At 45.9% G+C, this 24712-nt stretch overlaps 1 protein-coding gene across 8 annotated transcripts in view; it reads right to left on the minus strand.

Moving 5' to 3' along the window:
* The window catches only part of CELF4 (CUGBP Elav-like family member 4), a 1197256-nt gene that overhangs the window by 185457 nt on the left and 987087 nt on the right, over positions 1 to 24712 (minus strand). For all 8 annotated transcript variants that reach the window (XM_069218773.1, XM_069218769.1, XM_069218589.1 and 5 more), the window contains exon 6: positions 2056 to 2199. In XM_069218773.1, the coding sequence (XP_069074874.1) occupies positions 2056 to 2199 (144 nt within the window). The remainder of the gene's footprint in view (positions 1 to 2055; positions 2200 to 24712) is intronic.

The following is a 24712-nucleotide window of genomic DNA, read 5'->3' on the forward strand; positions in this document are numbered from 1 at the left end:
GTTCTGACACCTTGTGGCACTGGTGGTACTGCACCTGCTGCACCATTAAAACCATGACCCTAGTGCCGGCAAGATAACTGCACTTGTGGCTGCCTGTTTAGTATCAAAATATAGCAATATTTGGAGGAGTTCTGACAACTTTTGAGCCTGGTGCAACTGCACCAGCTACTCCATTCAAATCATGACTCTAGTGACTGCACTTGTGACTGCCTGTTTAGTAGTACAATTGTGCAATATTAGGTGTTTAGAGGAGTTATGACAACTTTTGGCTCTTGTGCCACTGCACCTGCTGCACCATTTGAATCATTACTCTAGTGCCTGCAAGATAACTGCACTTCAGAGTGCCAGTTTAGTTGTAAAATATAGCAATAATAAGTGTTTTGTGGGTGCCTAGAGTTTTTGTTCCTGGTGCCACTGCACCTGCTAAACCATTGAAATCATGACAGTCGTGCCTGCTAGATACCTGCACTTGTGTCAGTCTGTTTAGTAATAAAATTGAGCAATAATCAGTGTTTAGAGGGGTTCTTACACTGTGGCCCCGGTGCAACTGCGCCTGCTGCACCATTCAAGCCCACAGCAACACTCCTTGCATGCCTCTTCCATGCATAGTGCTGCGTGGGAAGGGCCGTATTTACAACGCCTAACGCCACCTTGTATATACGGTGCAGTGCTTAGTGCAACAGGAACGTCAAAAAAGTGACGCTTTTGTGGCGCTAGGGGCCTATAGATACTCCCCTCTGTGTGTAGTCCTGGTGCACACGAGGAGTTCTGAAGGTGAAACACAGACCTAGGCCAGCTCAGCTGCAACGGAGGGGGATAAAGTGCATCTCCCTAGAAAGAGGCTCTGTGCACCGCTGCACCGACAAACACCTTCTAGAATGGGGAAAGCTGCTGTACGACTCTCAGGCTCTCAGGGAGAGGTTCTGTCATCAGTCAGGTAAAAGAGGCAGGCCATGTGGAGCAAACCCTGGAGATGGAGGAGGCTGCACAGTGCACACGGATCGAATGTAGTGTGCTAATGATGGAGGGGGCTGCCCACACTGTGTGCTGCACAGTAAGCGATGTAGTGTGCACATGGATGGTGGAGCCTGCACACACTGTGTACTGCAAAGTGAGTGATGTAATGACGTATGCCCATAGAGAGTGGAGGCTGCACATATTGTGTGCTGCAGAGAAAGTGATGTGTGTACATGTATGACGGGGGCTGTGTGCTACACAGTGAGTGATGGAATGTAGTGTATAGATGAACAAGGCTGCAGATTTGATACTGTGGACTGTCTCATGGAAAACAGAGGGCACATGTATGGGGGAGGTAGTGCATTGAGACAGCTCACATTGTGTGCTATACAGTAAGTGGTGGGAAGCACAGTGCACATGCATGGAGGAGGCAGTGCATGTCTTATGCCGCACAGTGAGAGATAGTATGCTCTGTCGCAGGGATGTAGGAGGCTGCACAGATTATATACTGCACAGTAAGTGATGTAGTGTGTGCAGGTATGGTGGAGGCTGCACACACTGTGTACTGCAAAGTGAGTGATGTAATGACGTATGCCCATAGATAGTGGAGGCTGCACATACTTTGTGCTGCACAGTAAGTGATGGAGTGTGTACATGTATGGCGGAGGCTGTGTGCTGCACAGTAAGTGATGGAGTGTGTACATGTATGGTGGAGGCTATGTGCTGCACAGTGAGTGATGGAATGTAGTGTATAGATAAACAAGGCTGCAGATTTGATACTGGGGACTGCTCATGGAAAACAGAGGGCACATGTATGGGGAGGTAGTGCATAGAGACAGCTCACATTGTGTGCTATACAGTAAGTGGTGGGAAGCACAGTGCACATGTATGGAGGAGGCAGTGCATGTCTTATACCGCACAGTGAGAGATGGTATGCTCATCATTTTACGGCTTAAACTGGTGCTTCCAGAAGTCAAAGAAACAAAGTTGTCCATATAGGTATTATGTGCACTTCTAAGCTAACTTTCTAATTTTACCCAATTCCTATGAACATCCCTCTCCTCCAACCAATGCACCCATCTGGACTGAGAAACTTACTGCCTGTGCGTAGGCGCCATATGCTCCAAACTGGATAGCCATAGGATTAAACATGCCCATCTGTCCAGCCATCTGCTGCATGCGCCTCATTGTGCGCTCCTTGTCTGTGTCCGCGAACTTGACCACCAGGCTCGAGGACGCCCCCTATAGGAAAGAAACAAAGGAGACGTTCTTGTATTGTATTTGTGGTTTGTGAACCTGCATGTTAATTTCATTTGCTTACTGAGGCAAGAAGGCACCAGCATAGAGCACACCACATCCCGGGGTGAAATAATAATAACACGAGGCCCCTCCTTAATATAGGTATCCCCTCCTGGGCAGGCTCAGAGATCTGATCTAGGTTATAGGCACTGATTGGCTCTATAGGTGTCTATTTGTGGGTGAGAAGAGGTTTCTCACCATGTCTCGCAGGTCCTGGGAAGTAAGCAGTCTATCACATACATAAGGTTTCTATACAATACACTACTTCACTCAACCCTACTCCACTCTGTTCAGCAATAGTCTCCTGCACTCCTCACTATTCAACAATTCTTTCTTCTATACTCAGCTGTATTCAGCAGTACTCTATTCTATACTCCAGTCTATTCAGCATTGCACTTTTACACTCAATTCTATTTAACTACACACTCTTCTAAACTCCGTTCTATTCAACAATACACTTTTCAACACTCAACTGTATTCAGCAATGCACTCTTCAATACTCTGCTCTATTTAGAAATATACTCTTCTATACTCGACTTTATTCATAAATACACTCTTCTATACTCCACTCTATTCAACAGTACACTCTTCTACAGTCCACTCTATTTAACAATACACTCTTCAACACTACATTCTATTTAATAATACTCTTCAACACTCAATTCTATTCAATAATAAACTCTTCAACACTCCATTCCATCCAAAAATACGCTCTTCTACACTCCGTTCTATTCAACAATCCACTTTTCAACACTCAACTTTATTCAGCAATGCACTCTTCAATACTCTGCTCTATTCAGAAATATACTCTTCTATACTCGACTTTATTCATAAATACACTCTTCTATACTCCACTCTATTCAACAGTACACTCTTCTACAGTACACTCTATTTAACAATACACTCTTCAACACTACATTCTATTTAATAACTCTTCAACACTCAATTCTATTCAATAATACACTCTTCAACACTCCATTCCATCCATCAATTCTATTTAACTACACTCTCTTCTACACTCCGTTCTATTCAACAATCCACTTTGCAACACTCAACTATGCAGCTATGCACTCTTCAGTACTCCACTCTATTCAGCAATATACTCTTCTATACTCCACTTTATTCAGCAACACACTCTTCTATTCTTCACTCTATTCAACAATACACTGTTTTACACTCCACTCTATTAAGCAATACACTCCTCAACGCTCCGTTCTATTCAATCATACACTCTTCAACACTCCACTATATATAGCAATGCACTCTTCTATTCGCCACTCTATTCAACAGTACACTCTTCTATACTCAACTCTATTAAACAATACTCTTTCTACACTCCCTTCTATTCAGCAATACACTCTTCAACACTGCTTTATTCAGCAATGCATAATGCAAGATGAATAACGAGACTTGTGTGGAGTTTACAGGTAGGGACAAGAAGCAGGGGAGGGGAAACTGGGAAAAGAGGGTTAGACAAGGCAGAAAGGAAGGACCTGAGTATTTTGGGATTACGCTTAAGAAAATTGTAAGACATTCAGTCATTAAAGAGCGGACAAAGAAGTACAGAATCGAGAGGCATATTTACGAGCCCCTAGCAACACCTTGCATCGCCATAGTGTCATTTCTTTTACGCTAAGGTGGGTTTTCTCGCATGCCGTATTTACATAGTGGTGCGCTGCTTGCATTGCGCCACTTTGTAAACCCTTGTGGCACACTATGCATGCGCCAGGAATAATGTATGCAAGGAGGGCGTTCTGACGCAGGGAGGCCTGAAACAATGGAGCCGTGAAATTTACATTTCACTGTGCCATTTTTTCTGTCATTTTTAATGCCTGCTCACAGCAGTGGGCCTCCCTGTGCTTTGCTGCAACAGGCGTCAAAATCTTTGATGCTAGTGCAGCAAAGCACCACAATAGCGTCAAAATGTTTACGCTATTGTCCTAACGACTGCCATGGTGCACTGTATTGTAAATACTGTGCAACCATGGTATTGTTAGGTGGGGCAGGGGCGACACAAGAAAAGTGGCGCATCGGGACGATAAGCTACTTTCTTGTAAACATGCCCCCAAGTGTCTAGAGAATCCAGAAATATAGAGAAAAAAATACTTTATTTATCATCGCCGTACAAATGGACATTAAGGCCAAATGATGAAATAAAAAACAACAGAGGAATACAAGACAGAGAGAAAAACCAAAGAGCCAGAACAGAGCCTGGAGGGACATCATATCGAAGAGGGCAATCTTTAGAGCATGAATTCTTTAAAAAACACGGAGTTGGTGCTCCCTGAGGGGTATGAGTGAAACCATTACCGTACATCTCAAAAGAGAAAATGATGCATAAAGTGAGGTGAACAGAATAGTGGAATAACACACAAAAAGTGTAATGACACAGAATAGAGTGACAAGACCAGCCTATTCTGACAAAATCTGTACTTCTCACTTCTCTGCTTTTCGGCCTTTACATTCTTTTTCAGGGTCCTATTTGTGGGACATTGCAGACTGCTGGTATGGTGGATGAGTGAGATAATCACAGACCAGTCTGGCCTGAAACCGCAGGTCAGAGGTACAAATTCCAGCAGTGCCAAGTCAGTCTATGAGAGTAAGAAGAACCACTCTTCTATACACCCTAATGAAATGTCAGCACTGTTGCGGACAGCACCTCTCACACAATAGGTTATTATGAAATATGCATGTAGTGCCTCCTTTATGAGCAATTCCAACAGAAATCCTGAAATTCAAGTTAGAGGCACTCTTCGGGCATCCAGCACACTAGATGACACTACTACTGACACCCTTTTGCATCCTTGCAACTAAGAAGCACAACTAAAGGATTTCTCGCTAATGTCTCTGGGACCTTGAAAACAGGTAGAAAAGCGCTATGAAACTGCTGTAGTACCTTGCGCTGTAAATTATGCAACAGAATAAAAGTGAATAGATGACCTTTACACATACACCTTCAAGCAGCTACTTTATTTTGTTCCTAGAGCTCCATGAGAACACACATAATATTAATAAATTTATCTCACAATTGCAGTCGTAAGGACTACACTGTATTACCACCATATGAAGTCAATCAGTTTCCATAAGCATGCACTCAATATTTGATTTGCATAAATGTCTGTAGAAGTTGGAAACAATGGTCCATATTTTTTTCATATTTGAGAGACTTCAACCCATCAGGGACCATGTCAAGGATTATTAAGTTAATTTTTGCTGGCAAGATAGAGCGCATTAGGGCATATATGACATTTATAGGTGGGTTCTGGCACCCCCTTTAGCCTAGGATTGCCATGCCACAGCATGTGAAGCCTGCCCATGCTAGCTTTGCCCAATATTGCATAGAATCTGCACTTTGATGTAGACAAAAGTTCTTCTCCGTCACACCGTGTGGGCTTGTTTTCTTCTCTGCGCTTCTTGAATATCTGCCCAACACAAAAGCAGGTTGTACAGGAAGTTTGTGACACGAAGAACAATGGCCGACATGAAGGAAAGCCTCCACCCCGCTTGGCAGTGATACATCGATCAGTCCTTTGCTATAGGATGAAACAATTTGAAATGGCAAGGGATTGTTCTTTCTGACCTGCCACTCTCCCCCCCCCCCCCCCCCCCCCCTCCCCGCTTGTTCGCTTGCTTGCTAATAAATCTATAACCACTTGACCACGTGGCGATGAACGAGGAGGGAAATGAATGGCTTAACGAAACAAAGGCGAGAGGGAGATGAATGCGCCATTCAAGAATGTAGATGAGGGTGCAAGACTTATTATGGTTCTGAGATGGGAGTCAGCGATGCCGGCTCTGCGTCGGAGGCCCTCACGCGGACCGCTTCCTACTTTTTAATCACATGATGCAGAGAATCGATCTTCCCAAATCACACTCTTAATTGCAGCTCATCGACATGTGCATATTTTAATGCATATAGTCCCTGCTAATTATCACCCGGCCCCAGCCTTTAATTAGATTGCAACATTCATTTAATTAACCCTGAACCGAAAGCTGTTTGGTAACCTTTCTCTAATGATCGCTGGCTGTGTTGTGAGTAGTGCACACTGAATCATACGTGATGTTGGCCAACGCCTGGAGGACTCGTATGCAGATCTCTGAATCAGTCATGTCCAATGCACTGCTTTAGATGGTCATTAACTGTAGGTGCCTTAATATGTGGAGGTTAAAAATCCCTCTGATCCTTTCATGATGGGACCGATATACCAGCCCGCGACAGATTTTCGACATAGATGAGACACATTGAAAACACCCTTAAGGGCCTGTGTCACCTTCTTCACTGCTACAGGCGAGGTGTTACCCCTGAGTAATTTTGGGATGGAAGTCAATTTACAATGCCAATTGCATGGACTACACACTTCTTTGAACTGCTGCCTATCCTGACTGGGATGATAAATGACAGGTAAAGTGCCTAGACAAGACCATGAAAAGCAAACTTAATCATAATTGCTTGGCATCAGGAATTTGTCATATAAAGTTTAGACCAGCGACATATTCAGACATATTTAAAGACCTAGTAAATTAACAAGAAGTGACAAATCTAGTGGACCTGGTAGAAACTCTAGAATTCAACATAACTAGGGGAGACAGCTCCCAAAAAATGACACAACTTTGGGATTGCTGACATAAGACATATTGAAATACGTAATTCTTTCAGTATCAAACGGAAACTGGTTTATAAAGGTAGCATAGAATGAACAGAACACATGCTATTATAAAATAGTTAAGTCCACACTGTGTAATGGATGGTGGAGCACAACCTCGGTTCTAGTGGACCTCAACAATGAATATTGTGCCCCATAGTCCAGAAGATGAGGTAATCCCATTGGCGTGACCTACAACATGGATACAATTCCAAATGAATTCTGAATGAAAAGGACCGTGACACATCCATTGTCTCTGATATAAACTCCACCCTTGAGATTAGTAGGGGTGGCCACCCACTTCTGACAGTCTGGATGCATGGAAGCAATGACAGGCACAGAAAGGAAATCTCACAGAGAGTTTCTGACATCCCAATGAGGAGTGGAGGCCAATATTTAGGCAAAATTATAAAAAGCTCGGTATGAGCACACTGAAAACATCAACACGATAAATAAATCAACCTGAAGGCGTCTAAGGCATTCAAGCAAACAAAGGCAGGATTCACCTTAACTAGTCACCTCAGCATTAGATCAAAAGAAATAGAGCTTGATTTATAGTTGGGAAGTGGATGAAAAGGTTCCTGGTTTGTGAAAGAATTGCTAAATCCAGACAATAATCTACTGGAATTTCCTCCTGCACACTATCCCTGTGATTGCGGAAATTCCACTTCCCTTCCCTTCCTAAAGCGGCAGATTTTTCATTACCCCCCAACTTTAACTGCGGTCTACTATCTAGGTCAGTGGTTCCCTACCTGTGGTCCGGGGACCCCTGGGGTCAGCGAAGCCTCTTCAGGGGGTCCTTGACTGCTTATAAAATTAAATAATATTAACAGATTAGGTCCCCAGCTTTCAGTAATGACTCAGTGGGGGGTCCCCAGATTCTACTAATGATTTGGTGGGGGTCACCGGATTTCAGTAACAGTAAAGGGGGGGATCCACAGTAGTCAAAAGCTTGGGAAACACTGATCTAGATAATTGGAAAAGCAGTGTTAGCATTATAGCCCTCATAGCAAAATTTTACAATGTCTGATTAACCAGCAGCTGGGAGGCTCCATCAACCACTTTAATCTACACCAAAGACATCTTTGAAATGGAGATCTGAGAAGTGGTTATACACAGAGAGTGGTTATACAGAGACAAAGATAACACGTATGCTGAAGCATCTTTTAAACAAAGTAAGATTGGCATCCAGAGGGAAAAGATGCATTTAATTGACACACCATGCATTACCACACAGACCAAGGCTGTCTGTAGAGATCTTGCTTTTCTTAGGAGGCCAGCACAGCCTGCTAAACATTATTGAGGCAGACATGAAGTCTCTGCTGAGATGTAACTACTGTGTCACCTACACCGTGATGCGGCTGGTTCGTCGCAGTGTGTCTCTCTGGTGATAGCTTCAGAATTTCATAACCATTCGCTTACAAGGCAATCTGAAAAGGCACTGATGCATCCAAACCACATACAGCACTGTTTGTCTTCCGCCCCCATTAGAGTAGCAAAATCTGTATTGTCATGAATAGTTATATAGTGTGGGTTTACTCCTCGCCACAACTTCCGTAGATCACACACACGAATAAATAATCCACAAAGCTACTTGCTTGTTTGTTTAATGCATGTAATGGTATTTATAGAGTGTGGACCTGAAAGGAGGACGTAAAGGGCTGCCTAGTGGTAGGGCAAGGAGCAGAGTCCAGGGATGTGGACCATTCATGGTTATGTACAATGTTACTGGGACGGGATGAGAGTTTGGTTTAAGGAATGGAAGAGAGAAGAAATCAGGGGACACACCATATATTGATGAAGTACTTTCTGAAGAGGTAAGTTTCAAACTCCTTTCTGGGTTGGACGAGTGATGGGGCAAGCCTGATGGGATGAAGAATGTTGTTCCATATCCTTGATACATAGAGAAAGAAGGCTAGACTTCTGTTCTCATCTCAGCACCTCTTGAGTTCAAGCTTGGAGACATCATGGCTCCTTTGGCCGTACTTGCTATCTGGGGTGGTTCAGCCTTCAGCTAGAAATGCTGGCGTGGCAGTGTCTGGTGCTCTGCCGGTGATGCAGTAGCTTCTCATGATGATTATAGCAGGTGGGGTCAGTTTCTGTAGGTCCAGGAGAGTTGGGATGTTTTCTCAGTTATTTGAATGCATATAGAATGCCCTTTGAGCGGGTCAGCACGGACGTAGGAATTCTATGGCCAGGATCCTGTCCCCTATCTGGTGGACAAGGGCTTGTGTTTCTGAAGTCAGCTCCAGGTTCGTAGAGCTTTACCCTCTTCAGTAGTATATGCTGATAGCACGCTGCCGCGTGTTTAGGGCAATACATACTATTAAAGACAGGTTGGTACCTCCTACAACCACAATGGCTAGATGTGTCATTAAGCAGGTACCCAGTTCATGCTATCATTCTGGCATTTTAGAGGCCAGGCAGGTTTTGACATGCATATGCAGACACAGATGGAGCAATTATATTTTACTAGACAATGTATAGGAGATGAGGGTAGGCCATATGCACACTGCAGATTATATCACACAGGTGCAACAAGAGTACACCTGTATCTGCCGAGCACAGAGCTAATATGCACTGAATGCATATGCATGGTTCGCAACACCCTCCCACCACGCCTACTAACACACCACAAATAGTTACAGGAGAACATGCAACAAGGCACATGTAACCGGGCACTTGTCCAGAGAGGTTGTATTAGTGAGAGAGCAAATGGTGTCATCAATCAGCAATATATGGGCCTGCATCAGAGAATCTCCAGAAGATAAGTGCGTGCACCTCCAGAAGGCAGGCATGCATTATTCTGACAATATGATGCAGGCATAAATACGCCACGTGCTCCCAGTCGTAAGGAAGAGGATACCCTCTGCTAGACATGGAGAATGCCACCTTAGCCTATGTAGATATGAAGAAAATATATAGATAAGGACTGCACAGCTATCTTAGTCTAGGTACAAGCAAGTCACTAAAAGATGGGTTGGTCCTCTACCACATGTAATATGCCGTTCTCCTTATTATTAATATACTATTATAATATAATAATACATCTGCCGTTGTACTCTCTCATGCTTTAGGTCATGGATGTATCCTGCATCCACATCAGTGCTGGGGATGTCACTGAGGGTTATGTCACTCTATCTTGCCATTGGCACTTTTGTGGCACCTGTCTACCCGCTTGCAGTTCTGTAACCTTCTCTGTGGTGTGTGGGACCTTCCTTCCACCCAGTTAGATTCTCTCTGCTCACACCCAACCACACCAATGACGCGCAAGCGGGGCCAAACCCGCTGCTGTTACTGCTCCGGCCAGTCGCTAAAACTCAAGCATGGCTGAAAATGGTGACCTATGTTCACTGCAGGCGAGAGGGGAATGGGATCCAAGAACCCATCAGCAGTCTGCAGGAGTTTACTGATATTCCAGCCTCCTTTTTTTTGCACAGCTTAAATACTGCAACAGAGTAGGCGTCAAAGAGTTATTTCAGCTCTGTTAGCCTCCAATGTTACCTAAATGAGACAGGTATTCGTAGAAGGAAGCCCTGAGGGGGGACGCGTGTGATGCTACCAGGACCTCTACAACTTTTTGGCAGCTCGCTCCTTTCTGTTGATTTGGTTTGGGGTCCCTTCAGACCCATGAAGGACATGATAGTACCAATTAGCTCCCTTTGCCTATGAGGAGGATGTAAGGCCTGCGGTCTGGTTACCCCTTTTATCCCATTTGGAGGTAATGAATTCCACAGCAGAGAACAGTTTGAAGGGAAGGGAACAAACGACAGCAACTGCAGTCTGTCAGGTCCCCCAGGACCTCTTAGCTGTCCTAGCAGCTGCCTGCAGGGCTGCAGAGATGTGACTGGAGAGAAAAAAAAGCAACTCCGATGAGTGTGCAGGCCCCACAAGGCCGCCTCGTGTGCCTGCATGATTCATACCCCCTGTCAGGCTGTCGGCCTGCCTGGCACTCTCTTGCAGGGTTGGGGAAGATGTGATTTATTGGCTCATTTATAGAACAATAGGGAGGGTAGATAAAGTGCGTCCTGTGCCTCAGTGCATCCGGAATTAAAGGATGGACTGTAATGAGATTATAATGCTGGGCTCACAGACTTTTAAACCCAGATTAAGGGGCTCGTTTAAGGTTTGGCGGGCAGACCACCTGACCGCTGGGGTGCAGAAACCACACCTCCGCAGTCCCACTCTCAGCCTGCCAACAGAATGCTCAATGTAGGCAAGTCTACCATATCACAGCAGCAGCGTGGACCCAACAGTACTCATATTTTGTAAAGACGAACCCTCAAATTAGGAATGTGTAGATTCTGGATGCAAGATGTCCCTCATCAGGTATCCTTTGTACGAAATTTTAAAATGGGGTGACGGTGTTAGAAGTTCTCCCCTAAACAGGGTGGGGTTTGTGATGCCAAGCAGCTGACCGTACCACAGCAGCTGCAAAAGTGTTGTATATGGCAGAGCAGGTCCCCACCACTAAAGGAGGCGGGGTGATTTTTTTTAACAGATTCCCCGTTACTACCCATCTCTGAGGATTTAGACCTACCCATCATGCTCAGCATGGATATTTGAAATGGTTCCCTCAATATGCTTCATTTGTCATCCCGAGCAGTGGCGTGGCAAGAGTGCCCGGGGAGGTAATGCAAGCAAGGGTACATGGTCCTCCTAGCCCAGAATATATACTAAAAGATAGCCATGAGTCGGTTGCAGTGGGCCCCACAGCCCCCCTCGGCCCCTGTGATGACACTGCAACTGCTGCATGATGATAGCTCATCTCAAAGCATAACTGCTATGTTTGTCGAAATTCAGGAAAAACCTAGGAGCACCTAAAAAATAAGAGCAAATAGGACGAAATAAGTTCACGACAGATTGAGAACAGTGGGAAAGTTGTTGGACTGAGACCCAGTTGAAGGGAGAAACAGAGTGTGGTATCCAATATTGCTTTACGACAGCAGCTGTTCCGCCGTGGGCGCGGAGGAGCATCACCACCCACACTGATGTGCAGAAAGCGTCAAAAATAAAATGGTAATAAAATGATTTTATTACTATTTCGTTTTTGATGCTTTCTGACAGCAAACGGAGTGTGAGGGCAGGGTGGTGCCAGTGAGTCACTCCTTCCAGTGATTGGAGAGGAGTGGCCACTTCAGTTTGAAGCATGCTTGTTGGTTTGGCCAGCTACCTTCCTACGGACAAACTGACATGCGCAATTCAAACCTGTCCAACCCGGCTGTGCTGGAGAGCTGGGTTGGAGATGAGGCACAGGCCTACAGTGCCGTTTGGACCGTGGCGCCGGCCTGCTCCAGCCAATCAAGACGCTTTACTCATGCTTAACAGCATGAAAACAGTGTCTTGATTGGACGGGAGAAATGGCTGTGGGCTTCGCGCTCGGAGGTTGTGCTGCAGAACAATGAGGACGTGCTGCAGAACAGCGAGTGGCAGTGTAAAGTAAGTGATTTTGTTTATGTTTATATTAATGTGTATATTATTGTGAACATTATTATGTGTAGTTTTTTATGTGTATGTTTTTTGCTCTCCTCCAATTTGATTTGCCACTGCCTTATGATAATCCTTTCTAAAGCCATAAAATGTGACCAGGAATAAATAAAGGTTGGCCGCTGACAATGACTGTGACCAATGTTAAGGCTCCAAAGTGAACTTAGTTTCAGGTGAGGCTGATGGAGGGAGCTGGGGGCACAAACTCCAGCTGCATCCCGGCTTTTAAAGCACTTCAACCGAACCCTTCACTTTAACTTGCAATGGTAGACCAATATATGTTGGAAATTAGTTACTAGAGCCCATCGACTTCTGTGCTCTCGACTGACACACCTTGTACAGTTTGTTCACAATGACACTGTTTATAATTTCCATGGTTAGCGTTGTGCTGCATTTTTTCCCCAAAACATTTTCAGGAATTAGATTTTGTTAGAAACTGTAAAGGTGATATCCAAGCAGTCAATTCTTTTCACTGGTGATTCTTTACTGATGCAATTTTCAAGATTTCCATTCAGCGGCATTCTTTGCAGGCTCTTCTGAAATGGGGAGGCTGTTTCCATCTGATGATTGTAAATCCAAAGGGACAAGATAGAAATATGAATTTGACTAGGTTGGCCCAACAGTGGAGATTTAGGGAGATGGTCTTTTTGATGTCTGGAAGTCATAAGTCATCGGTCATGATGTTAGGTACCATGACACAAGATCTATGTTGGGCCTACAGATGATGGTTGAGAGAGGAATTGCCAGTGATTGAGATGAAGCACTTGGACTCAGCTGCGGCAAGGTGAAAGGACCTTCACAGATGGGCCACAGCAATGCTCTCTGCCACAGCACACTAAATTGCATCACCGATTTCCACTTGTAAGCTTGTAATACCATTTTATTTACCAGTGACGTCCTCCAGTTTACGTCTTCCAGCTATTTTCACCCATTAAACCTTACACTATTGCCTTACTATGGAATAATGGGAATGTTAGTATCATCCATTGTAATTGCATATGGGGCCTGAAACTCTTGTTTCTGGCCCCATTAGAAATTACATGTCACTTCTCATGGACCTCTAAGTAACTCCGGTTGGGTGATTTTTTTTGTGTGCAAATCCTTAATATCAAGGTGGCCACCGCTCAGCCGAGTCTGAAACCTGCTGAGATGACATCTGTATAGATCAGAGCCTCAGGAAGAGTTGATAACCTATAGCGATGACTGCTTCTATCTCCTAGTCTGCTTAGCCCTGGTCATTCCTCTCGCCTTTCTGATTCTTTGGCCGTGCAGAAATCTAAAAAATTTACAAACAGAATAAAGCCCAAAATAGCTGAGAACGATGGTCAATGCCCCTTCAGGCAGGGTAGGAAATATTCAGTGAGCCATTTGTTAATGGACTGTGTTCTCTTCCTCGAAGAAAGGAAGAAGATTCTCCATCCTGTTTTTTAAAAAGTATGGGATACTGTCGAAAGATATGGGTTTAAATGTAATATGTGCCCTTAGGCACCGAGATGTGGCCATTGCCATAGGTCAATACCTGAGTAAAATCACAGTCTCCAAAGATAGAGCTCCCTCTTCCTAGGTTTTGAAGTTTTAGGTTGGTTCCTCCCTCAGGTTGGTGGCGTTGGGTCCCCAATAGGAAAGGGAAGTTGACTGTATTAATTGAACGCTCTGGCAATTCCGGGCGATCTGAAACACTCAGAAAGGTTTTCTGAGCAGTGCTTATGTTAAGTTGTGAGGCACTTTGCACTTTATCAATGTCTCACCAGGACAGAGCAAGTTGCATGCTGCTAGTTAATATCTACTTTCCCTTTTTAATGTTGTAAGGGATTTGAGAATCTGGTCTGTGGGCCTTTATTGAGCGTCAGAGTATTGAAATTTTAAATGTTTATTTTATTATGTTTTTTTTCTTTCTAGAAGGCTGAAGTTGTGCATGGTGAAATTGTTTAAATGTGTGCCCTATTGATTTTAAGACATCTCTAATTGTTCTTATCAATGAATTGGGTAATGTGCAATATTCCTGTAGGAATTAATTTCTTGGAAATCAAGTACTTTGACTTTTTTGTGAAAACAATATCCTTAATACGTGAGAGATATCCAAATTTCCAAATTGCTGAAAGCACCTTAACCACCTATCAGGTTAAAATAGCATTGTTGGATATTGAAAGCCCAGCCAGATGTTATCAGAAACAGGGCTGTGTTTATGGCCTATTCGGACGGGAAGGGACCGTACTGCAGCCAGGGTATACACTTACACCCTTCAGTACACTTGAGATGGAATACTTCCTTTTTGTACCTCCCTGGCTGGACTGACTGTCTCTTGAATACGAGGAGGCACACCAGAGGAGGCGCCTAGGGTGGAACTTGTGTTTTTCGCCTGACAGCTGATAGTTGGACTGAGAGTCTAAGGTGGGCAAAACATAGGAAATACTGTGACTCATTGTCAACCACATAGAGTAATGACGTATACATATGGGAGGGATGTGTCCAGATGAAATGCGTGGTTCGGGTATACACACTGGGGCTCACCCTTGGTTGGGAGCACATATAAACATGGTGCAAGCTCATTCTGCCATGCACAGGCCTCTTCAACTCTCATGTGGGGTCATTTGTCCTACACCCTCCTTCTAATTCTTCTACAGCATCACTTTCTTTACTTGCTGTCCCAGTGGCGTAACAAAGGCCCCCGCAGCCCCCTTGGTGCGTGGGGGAGTGGCCTCTGCACAGTACACTGTGCACAGGTGGCAGGCCTCTGACTGGGTGCAGGGGAGATGGGGCCCCCTCCATGTACTTTGCAGGAGGGCCCCCTCAAGTTTCGTTACGCCGCTGTGCTGCCCCAATGAGCGGCAGCATCGAGGGAAGGGCTCACTGTGTCGCGTGCTTTGATTGCTCTCTGAGCGCCGCCATGTTTTAAGATGCCTGAGAGTTTTTTTCTAAAGGCAGTTGGAATTGACAAATGGGCTCTATAATGAACTGCTGTTGAGGAGGGGAGAACTCCACCCATCTCAGGGCATTAACTGACACTAAACTGAGTGTTATTGACTATGGATCGATTATTTCCCTCTCATCCTCCAGAAAGGAGCAGTGATGAATGCAGTATGACATCAATTAACTCCTTACTCCCCGTGATACATGAATGAACTTACAGGGTGAGGAGTCCTCTACAGTACAATGAGGGGGTGCTCATGTTGTAGCCGGGAGTTCACTTTGCCTGGCACACTGTGGTAGTAAGCAAGCCTGGCACAGTCTAGAGTTGGCAGCCTGCTGGGCTGAGCCCTCCACGGTGGGCACAAGAGGAGCCCCTTTCTGGTCTGTCTATAGACTCAACAATAACTTTCCTTGATTTCCTGCCCACTAGTGGGGGCAGATGCCCAACTTGCAGCAAGGGTGCCTGGGTGTTTGGCAGCTCCTGTAAGTCGCAGGTTTGTGCCTGATTTCCTGTCCATTTCCTGCCTACTGTGGAATCGATTCTCCTTATCCAGTGCTTAATTTGTGCTTGTTGTTTCTGGTGTGGAGCACCAGCACTTATTTTTGAGGGCCAGCGCTTATTTTTCTGCCTCAAGCATTTGCTGCGAGCAAAAGACACATATGGGAAAGAGGGAAGAAGGGAAAAACGAAAAAACGTCACAAAGGGAGAAAGCAGAAAGCTGCAAGAGTGAGCTGAAGGGGCAGGGAGCGGCTGTAAATGGATTAAAGAGGCCAGAGATGCCTCTGGATTGCGCTGCCTCAGTATTCTGTGTTCCCACATTTAATTGCAGCAGCCGAATGTTTAAGAGGATTACTTTGGGCACTGGCATGTTTTTATTTACAAATTAAGCACTATCCTTATCACCCCACTTACTGTAGTCTTGTTCCTGTGCTCCACTTCACCCAGGAAGGAGGGCGGGAGATGGACAGTGGAGGAGGGGGGCAATACGGAAGGAAGGAAGGAAGGACAGTGAGGGAGTGAGGCAAGAAAGAAGGAAGGAAGGGACAGAGGGAGAGGGAAAGGAAAGAAGGAATTAAAGCATGAAGGAAAGAAGGAAGGAAAAAGGGAGGGGTGGAGGTAGGGAGAAAGGAAAGAAACATGGAGGTAGGGAGGGAGAAAGGAAGGAAGGAAGGAAACAAAGAAGGAAAGAGGGAGGAAGGAAGGATATTGGAGGAGAGAGACAGGAAATAAAGAGAGAAACAAAGGAAAGGGAGGGAGAGAGGGAGGAAAGAAAGAAGGAAAGAGGCAGGGAGGGAGGAAAGAAGGAAGGAAAGAGGGAGAGGAGAAGGAAGGAAAGAATGAAGGAAGGACAGAGGGAAGGAAAGAGGAGGGAGGGAGGAAGGAAAGAAGGAAGGAAGGATAGTGGAGGAGAGAGACAGGAAATAAAAAAGGAAGGATGGGAGGGCGAGAGGGAGGGAGAAAGGAAGGAAGAAAGAAAGGCAGAAAGGAACGACATGGGGAGGAGAAAAGAAGGAAGGACAGTGGAAGAGAGAGGCAGGAAATAAGGAACCAAGCATGGGGAGTGGGGAAGGAAAGAAGGAAGGAAGGACGGACGGTGGGGGAGGAAGGAAGGAAGGATAGTGGTGGACAGAGGAATGAAGAAATAATGAAAAAAGGAAGGAAGCAATGAAAGACAGATAGAAAGAAAGAAATGGATAAAGAAAGAAAGAGAGAAGGGGCGGGGAAAAAAAGAATGAAGGAAGTGATCCTGAGTAGAATAAAACAAGCTCCTAGGTCATTCAAAATAAAATGAAAAAAAAAAAAACACAATACAAACGAACAGAACAGAATGATAGAAACCTTGATTTTGAACCCATGTTGCTCAGTCGGGCAAAGGCAGTGGCAGATATACCTGTCTAAAGAAAATGTCATGAAGAGCCGGCTGCCATGGCAACCCACGCTGGGCAGAAAAAAGCTTCTCCCATGGAAATGATAAAACAGGGACGTAATTTGAAGCAACTCCCCTATGGGAGAGAGACGCGACAGAGGCTGCTCGGTTCCTGTTAATTTTCACAGTGCAGCTGTCAGCGGCTCTGTAAATAGTCCTCGACCAAGCCAACACTTCCCATGCGCGCCCCAGCCGTTCAATTAACAAGAGAGAGGGAGAGAGCGCGCACAGCCCTCCATCCCTGCGCGGTTTATGAAAGTGTACACAAATCTAATTACAGGCCCACTGCTCCCCGAGCAACTCAAATCCTGCGCTCTTTATATCAAAGTAACTGTCCGAAGCATCTCGCGTGAGCTCGGACGCTGGGCGCCTCACTGTGAAGTGTAGTGATGGGGCGTGGCTTCCATTTGTGCAGCAGGTTCAGAGGCCCCACTGAACCATAGGTATCGCAGGGGCGGCTCCTTCATGATGGCGAAGGAGCGTCGCACCTCTGGCTAGACCAGGAGCTGAAAAATAAAACGATATATCATTATTGTTTTATTTTTCAGCTCCTGGCTCAGCTAGCAGCATGTGAGGGGCGGGGCTGGGCCACAGGAGGGGGAGAGTGAAGGGGGAGTGGAGTCTGTGCACTTCCAAGTGCCCTTATGTGTTTGGCTGGCCATCTCAGCCCGAGCAACACACATGCACACGCCAACCTGGCTGGAGAAACTGCACAGACCCCAGGGCAGTGTTCGAGCCACTCAGACCAATCCTGACGCTGCTCTCATGCTAGGTTTAGCATGAGAGCGTGAGCAGCACCAGGATTGCTGGGAAACCTGTGCTAGTGTCCCAGTGAATGCTGGGACACCAGAAGAAGAGCAAAGGAGCAAGGTGGCGGCGACGGGAACAAGTACATTTATTTTAAAAGTACTTTTGTATTCCACTCCTTCCCGACCACCTCCCTCCTCCCGCCCGCCCATCCCCTTGAGATTTGCGGTGGTGGCTGCTGGGTTATTGGTGTATTTTATAATTCAAACAGCAGCCAGTGGGTGGGTGGGTGGGGGCCGCACTTCCTTCCTTGCACTAGGGCGCATGACACACTGGCTATGCGTCTGGTGCAGTGAAGTGCGAGTGGCACACTTCTTCCCATGCGCCCACGGAGATCCTCCCCCTGTGCCCACTGGAGAGGTAACCTTCAATGCACCACATCAGCACCAAGTCTTTTATTCATGACTAGGCCACAATGTAAGGTGACCAGATTTTGAAAATCAAAAACTGGGACATTTCATAAAAATAAAAGAAAGACAACTATTTTACAACAGCCAAGGGGCACAGAATGACTTAAATGACAGCACTCATCAGCATTAAAAGGTAGACGAGGCACTAAGGGGCATATTTATGGGATTTTGGCGCAGGGCAGCACAGCAATTCACTTTGCTGCTCTGCCCTGTGTCAAACGGAAAGGGAGGGAATGCACCATTTCTATGGTATATGGCGCATTCCTGTCCTTTCCCTCTGCACTGTCACCATTTTGGCACCATAGCGCGGACGCAGGCACCTTTGCGCCATGGTGCAAGGGTGCCTGCGTAGCATGCAGGGTAATTTTTGTGCAGGTAGGGACACCTCCCTGCATAAAAACAATCCAGGGAGGCATTTCCTCGTTCTACATGTGCTACAGAATGAATGAAAGAAAGAGGAAAACTGAGGAGAAATTGTGGGGAGGCGTATGGATTTGGTGCATCCTCGGATTTACAAGGTCTTGTAAATCTGGGGATGCGTCAAAATCCATGGGTGTTGCAATTCCAGGCAACAACGATTCCACCCTTGTTCTCAGGAAGGAATTCATCATCCAATTTAAGTCTTATGAGACATAAAAGGAAAATGTCTGTCCTTGGACTTAAAGGCTTTGTGAGGAATGCACAGAGATTTAAACGTGATGCTTGACCGCTCTGGGAGCCAGTGCAGAGAGGCCAAGGAAGGAATGCTCATGTTTTGCCTAACAATGTTCTCAGTGAGTTTGGGAGCTGCATTCTGGACGATCTGAATACGAATCAGACTTTGCAGCAGTAACCCCAGGTAAAGGCAGTTTGCATAATTCTGTCTTGAGGAAATCAGGGCTTGTGCAACAGCTTTGAACTGTTATCTGTACTGAGGAGAGGAAATTTTGTACAGAGGGATCTGTTCAGGGCAAAACAAACAGCTGCCACATTACTGATGTGACTAGCAAATACCAAAGGGTAATCAAATATCGCTCCCACATTTCTAGATGTTTTAACCGGAGGGGTATTCATTACCACCGCCCACCAATGCGGGGCCAGGCCCAAGTGAACTTGCCAAAGGCAAGAACCACAGTTGTGTAGGCATAAATGTACTGTAGAAACTCTGAAAAAGTTTCCTCTTCAAATGAGCACCCCCGGCCCCCCTTTACAATTCCAGCGAGGTCTGAAATGCACTCAGAATGCATACATAAGTATGAGCGTAAATTTCTGTATTAGCTAAGGATGTGTTTATGAGTTGAGCTGTAACACAATAAAATACAAGAAGGGGGAGTCTATTCTCATTGGTTGGGAATAATAGCAAAAAATGCAGTTTGGATGCAGAGCAAATTTAATCTCGTAGCCCATTTGCATGCAATGAGCTTGAACGCACATTTTTGATTCTCTGAAAACTTCCTGAAAGATATTTCAATCAAGCTGTAATTTGTCAACAAGGATAATAGGAACACAGTGTTATGAAAAGTAAAACTGCATATATATTACTGCAAAATGAACCAAGCAAACAATTGACGTTGTTATTTCTTCTCATAAAACTGTGAAAAATGCGCAGCAAATTATTGTTTTTTTTCTTCTTTTCTTAAGTTTTTGTAATGGTTGAACGATGTGTAACCTTTTGATTATTTTGTCCTTCAGACTAATCCAAGTTCTATTTCTCCTGAGCATGCATCATCAATGGCACACTGCTGTTTTCTTATATGCCATTGGCTGAGATGTCACACATTTATGACATCAGTGAGGCTGTCACATCATGTCACCGGTGTTTTCGTGGCACACTTCTACAGACCGCACGATCAAAGTAGCGCTTTCGGTTTCTTGGCGCCCTTTATTGGTTCTGGGATTATTGTTGACCAGAGAACAGGTGTTCTTTGGTCATTGTTTTGTTTAGAGATGGAAATGCCAGTTGAGTTTAGATATTCTATAATGGCTGGTATGTAGTACTGATGGGTTCGAATCTGTGCGGTCATTTCACTGATTGAAGTCTTCCATACACATGTATGTGTGTGCTCTGCTGTATCGGGCTAGGTTTGCACTATCCAATACCACATGCATACATACACCCATATCTGTGCTCCACTCCTGAGCCCTCTGTGCATTTCTTAAATAAGGAAGCTGTTCTGTAAGCAAGACTTAGGAGCTGATTTTATAGGGTTGATGAGGTGCTCGGCGCATGCGTCATCAGTATTGCTGTGCAGATGGAAATAATATTCACAATTCTTTTGCTTGTTAGCAACCCAAGCCCTGCACAAGGCAATCCTGATGTTCACACTTTAGCAGGCGACACAAGGGAGGTAATGGGATATTTCTTAAAGTTATTCGGTGTTGGAAAAGGCACTTGAAAAAGTGCATGTGAATGTGTGTCTCAATGATGTGAACGATTCACAGAAGAAGCATGTGTGAGTGTGCCACCTGAGTGGCATCCACGGAAGGACATAAACTCCAGCTGGGACTGAAAATGTGGATATTGTCAGAGGTGGGCAGTGGTGGGCAGTGGGCAGTGTCAGAGGTGTGGTTAAGAAGCAGTAGATCTGAGGGAGTTCACAAGGGCTTGGGTATGCCCATGCCACACATATGCACCCTAACTACACTCAAAGGGAACTGGCATCCTTTATGCATAAAGTTGTGTGAAGTGAACAGTCAATCCAGCATTCAGAATGCATTTGTATTACAAAGGATTTTGAACATAGATGCTCACAAGCCTATAGGTATCTGCCCTCTCCATGAATGATCCATGGACTGATGTGAGCATCTCACTGAATCTACTCCCATGGGACTCGTTTTGTTTGAGTCCATGAGTAATAAAGCAGTAAGAGGGATGCCTCTGCTTTAATGTTCATGCAAGTCCAGCCCTTCTCCTGCACATGTTTCCTGCATGTGGGTACAGTGAATGCACACATTCCTAGATGTAAAGCTGGAAACAAAAACAAACAGAATGTACCTCATGGGTGGCTCAGTTGAGCAAGGCATCCTCTCCTGAGATCTGTGTTTAACTCCCATGGTCAAATAATTGAACCCCTGAGGATCCACTCAGATTTCTGTCCTTTCACATTTGTTAAAGTGAGTGCTCTTCAATTGGGTATCAATAGACATCTGTCATCCATCAAAATATGGCCTTCAGCTTGAAAGAGGCCCTTGCAATTACACGTTATGTTATGGTACTGATGTACCTGAGCAGGTGAGGGCGCAAAATGCCAAAGTGTCCGCTCTCATATCTGAAGGTCAGTATTCATAGGATTAGTGGGGGTATTAGCCCTAGGGCGTACCCTCTATTTGAACTGGTCTGCATGAACTGACGAGGGTCACACAGTGGTCTGAACTGGTCTGCATGAACTGAAGAGGGTCACACAGTGATCTGAACTAGTGTACATGAACTGACAATGGTCCCACAGTGATCTGAACTGGTCTGCACAAATGGGCGAGGGTCACACAGTGATCTGAACTGGTCTGCATGAACTGGCAAGAGTCACACTGTCATCTGAACTGGGCCACATGAACTGACGAGGGTCACACAGTGATCTGAACTGTTCTGAATGATCTGACAAGAGTCACACAGTGATCTGAACTGGTCTGCATGACCTGACGAGGGTCACACAGTGATCTGAACTGGTCTGCATGACCTGATGAGGGTTCCATAGTGATCTGAACTAGGCTGCATGAACTGACGAGGGTCGCACAGTGATCTGAACTGTTCTGAATGATCTGACAAGGATCACACAGTGATCTGAACTGGTCTGCATGACTTGACGAGGGTCACACAGTGATCTGAACTGCTCTACATGAACTGACGAGGGTCACACAGTGATCTGAACTGGTCTACACGAACTGACGAGGGTCCCACAGTGAGCTGAACTGGTCTACATGAAAGGACGAGAATCCCACAGTGATCTGAACTGGTCTGCATGAACTGACAAGGGTCACACAGTGATCTGAACTGGTCTGCACCACCTGACGACGGTAACACAGTGATCTGAACTGGGCTGCACCACCTGACATGGTCACACAGTGATCTGAACTGGTCTGCATGACCTGATGAGGGTTCCATAGTGATCTGAACTGGGCCACATGAACTGACGAGGGTCACACAGTGATCTGAACTGTTCTGAATGATCTGACAAGAGTCACACAGTGATCTGAACTGGTCTGCATGAACTGACAAGGGTCACACAGTGATCTGAACTGGTCTGCACCACCTGACGACGGTAACACAGTGATCTGAACTGGGCTGCACCACCTGACATGGTCACACAGTGATCTGAACTGGGCTGCATGAACGGGCGAGGGTCACACAGTAATCTGAACTGGTCTGCATGAACTGGCTAGAGTCACACTGTGATCTGAACTGGGCTTCATGAACTGACGAGGGTCACACAGTGATCTGAACTGTTCTGCATGCTCTGACAAAGGTCACACAGTGATCTGAACTGGTCTGCATGACCTGACAAGGGTCACAGTGATCTGAACTGGTGTACATGAACTGACAATGGTCCCACAGTGATCTGAACTGGTCTGCACGACCTGATGAGGGTCACACAGTGATCTGAACTGGTGTACATGAACTGACAATCCCACAGTGATCTGAACTGGTCTGCACGAACGGGCGAGGGTCACACAGTGATCTGAACTGGTTTGCATGAACTGACGATGGTCGCACAGTGAGCTGAACTGGTCTGCATGACCTGACAAGGGTCACACAGTGATCTGAGCTGGTCTGCATGAACTGGCGAGGGTCCCACAGTGATCTGAACTGGTCTGCATGACCTGACGAGGGTCCCACAGTGATCTGAACTGGTCTGCACGACCTAACGAGGGTAGCACAGTGATCTGAACTGGTCTGCACGACTTGATGAGGTCACACAGTGATAAGAACTGGTCTGCACGAATGGGCAAGGGTCACACAGTGATCTGAACTGGTCTGCATGAACTGGCAAGAGTCACACTGTCATCTGAACTGGGCCACATGAACTGACGAGGGTCACACAGTGATCTGAACTGTTCTGAATGATCTTACAAGAGTCACACAGTGATCTGAACTGGTCTGCGTGACCTGACGAGGGTCACACAGTGCTCTGAACTGGTCTGCATGATCTGATGAGGGTTTCACAGTGATCTGAACTGGTCTGCATGACCTGACAAGGGTTCCACAGTGATCTGAACTGGTCTACATGACCTGACAAGGGTCACACAGTAAGCTGAACTGGTCTGCACGACCTGACGAGGGTCACACAGTGATCTGAACTGGTCAGCACATCCTGATGAGGGTCACACAGTGATCTGAACTGGTCTGCATGAACTGACGAGGGTCCCACAGTGATCTGAACTGGTCTGCATGACCTGACAAGGGTCAAACAGTGATCTGAACTGGCCTGCATGAACTGACGAGGGTCCCACAGTGATCTGAACTGGTCTGCATGACCTGACGATGGTCACAGAGTGAGCTGAACTGGTCTGCATGACCTGACAAAGGTCACACAGTGATCTGAGCTGGTCTGCATGAACTGGCGAGGGTCCCACAGTGATCTGAACTGGTCTGCATGACCTGACAAGGGTCCCACAGAGATCTGAACTGGTCTGCACGACCTGACGAGGGTAGCACAGTGATCTGAACTGGTCTGCACGACTTGATGAGGTCACACAGTGATATGAACTGGTCTGCACGAATGGGCAAGGGTCACACAGTGATCTGAACTGGTCTGCATGAACTGGCAAGAGTCACACTGTCATCTGAACTGGGCCACATGAACTGACGAGGGTCACATAGTGATCTGAACTGTTCTGAATGATCTGACAAGAGTCACACAGTGATCTGAACTGGTCTGCATGACCTGACGAGGGTCACACAGTGATCTGAACTAGTCTGCATGACCTGATGAGGGTTCCATAGTGATCTGAACTGGGCTGCATGAACTGACGAGGGTCGCACAGTGATCTGAACTGTTCTGAATGATCTGACAAGGGTCACACAGTGATCTGAACTGGTCTGCATGACTTGACGAGGGTCACACAGTGATCTGAACTGGTCTACATGAACTGACGAGGGTCACACAGTGATCTGAACTGGTCTACACGAACTGACGAGGGTCCCACAGTGAGCTGAACTGGTCTACACAAAAGGATGAGAATCCCACAGTGATCTGAACTGGTCTGCATGAACTGACAAGGGTCACACAGTGATCTGAACTGGTCTGCACCACCTGACGACGGTAACACAGTGATCTGAACTGGGCTGCACCACCTG

The sequence above is a fragment of the Pleurodeles waltl genome, chromosome 1_1 (genome assembly GCF_031143425.1).
Source record: "Pleurodeles waltl isolate 20211129_DDA chromosome 1_1, aPleWal1.hap1.20221129, whole genome shotgun sequence".
NCBI classification, from domain to species: Eukaryota; Metazoa; Chordata; class Amphibia; order Caudata; family Salamandridae; genus Pleurodeles; species Pleurodeles waltl.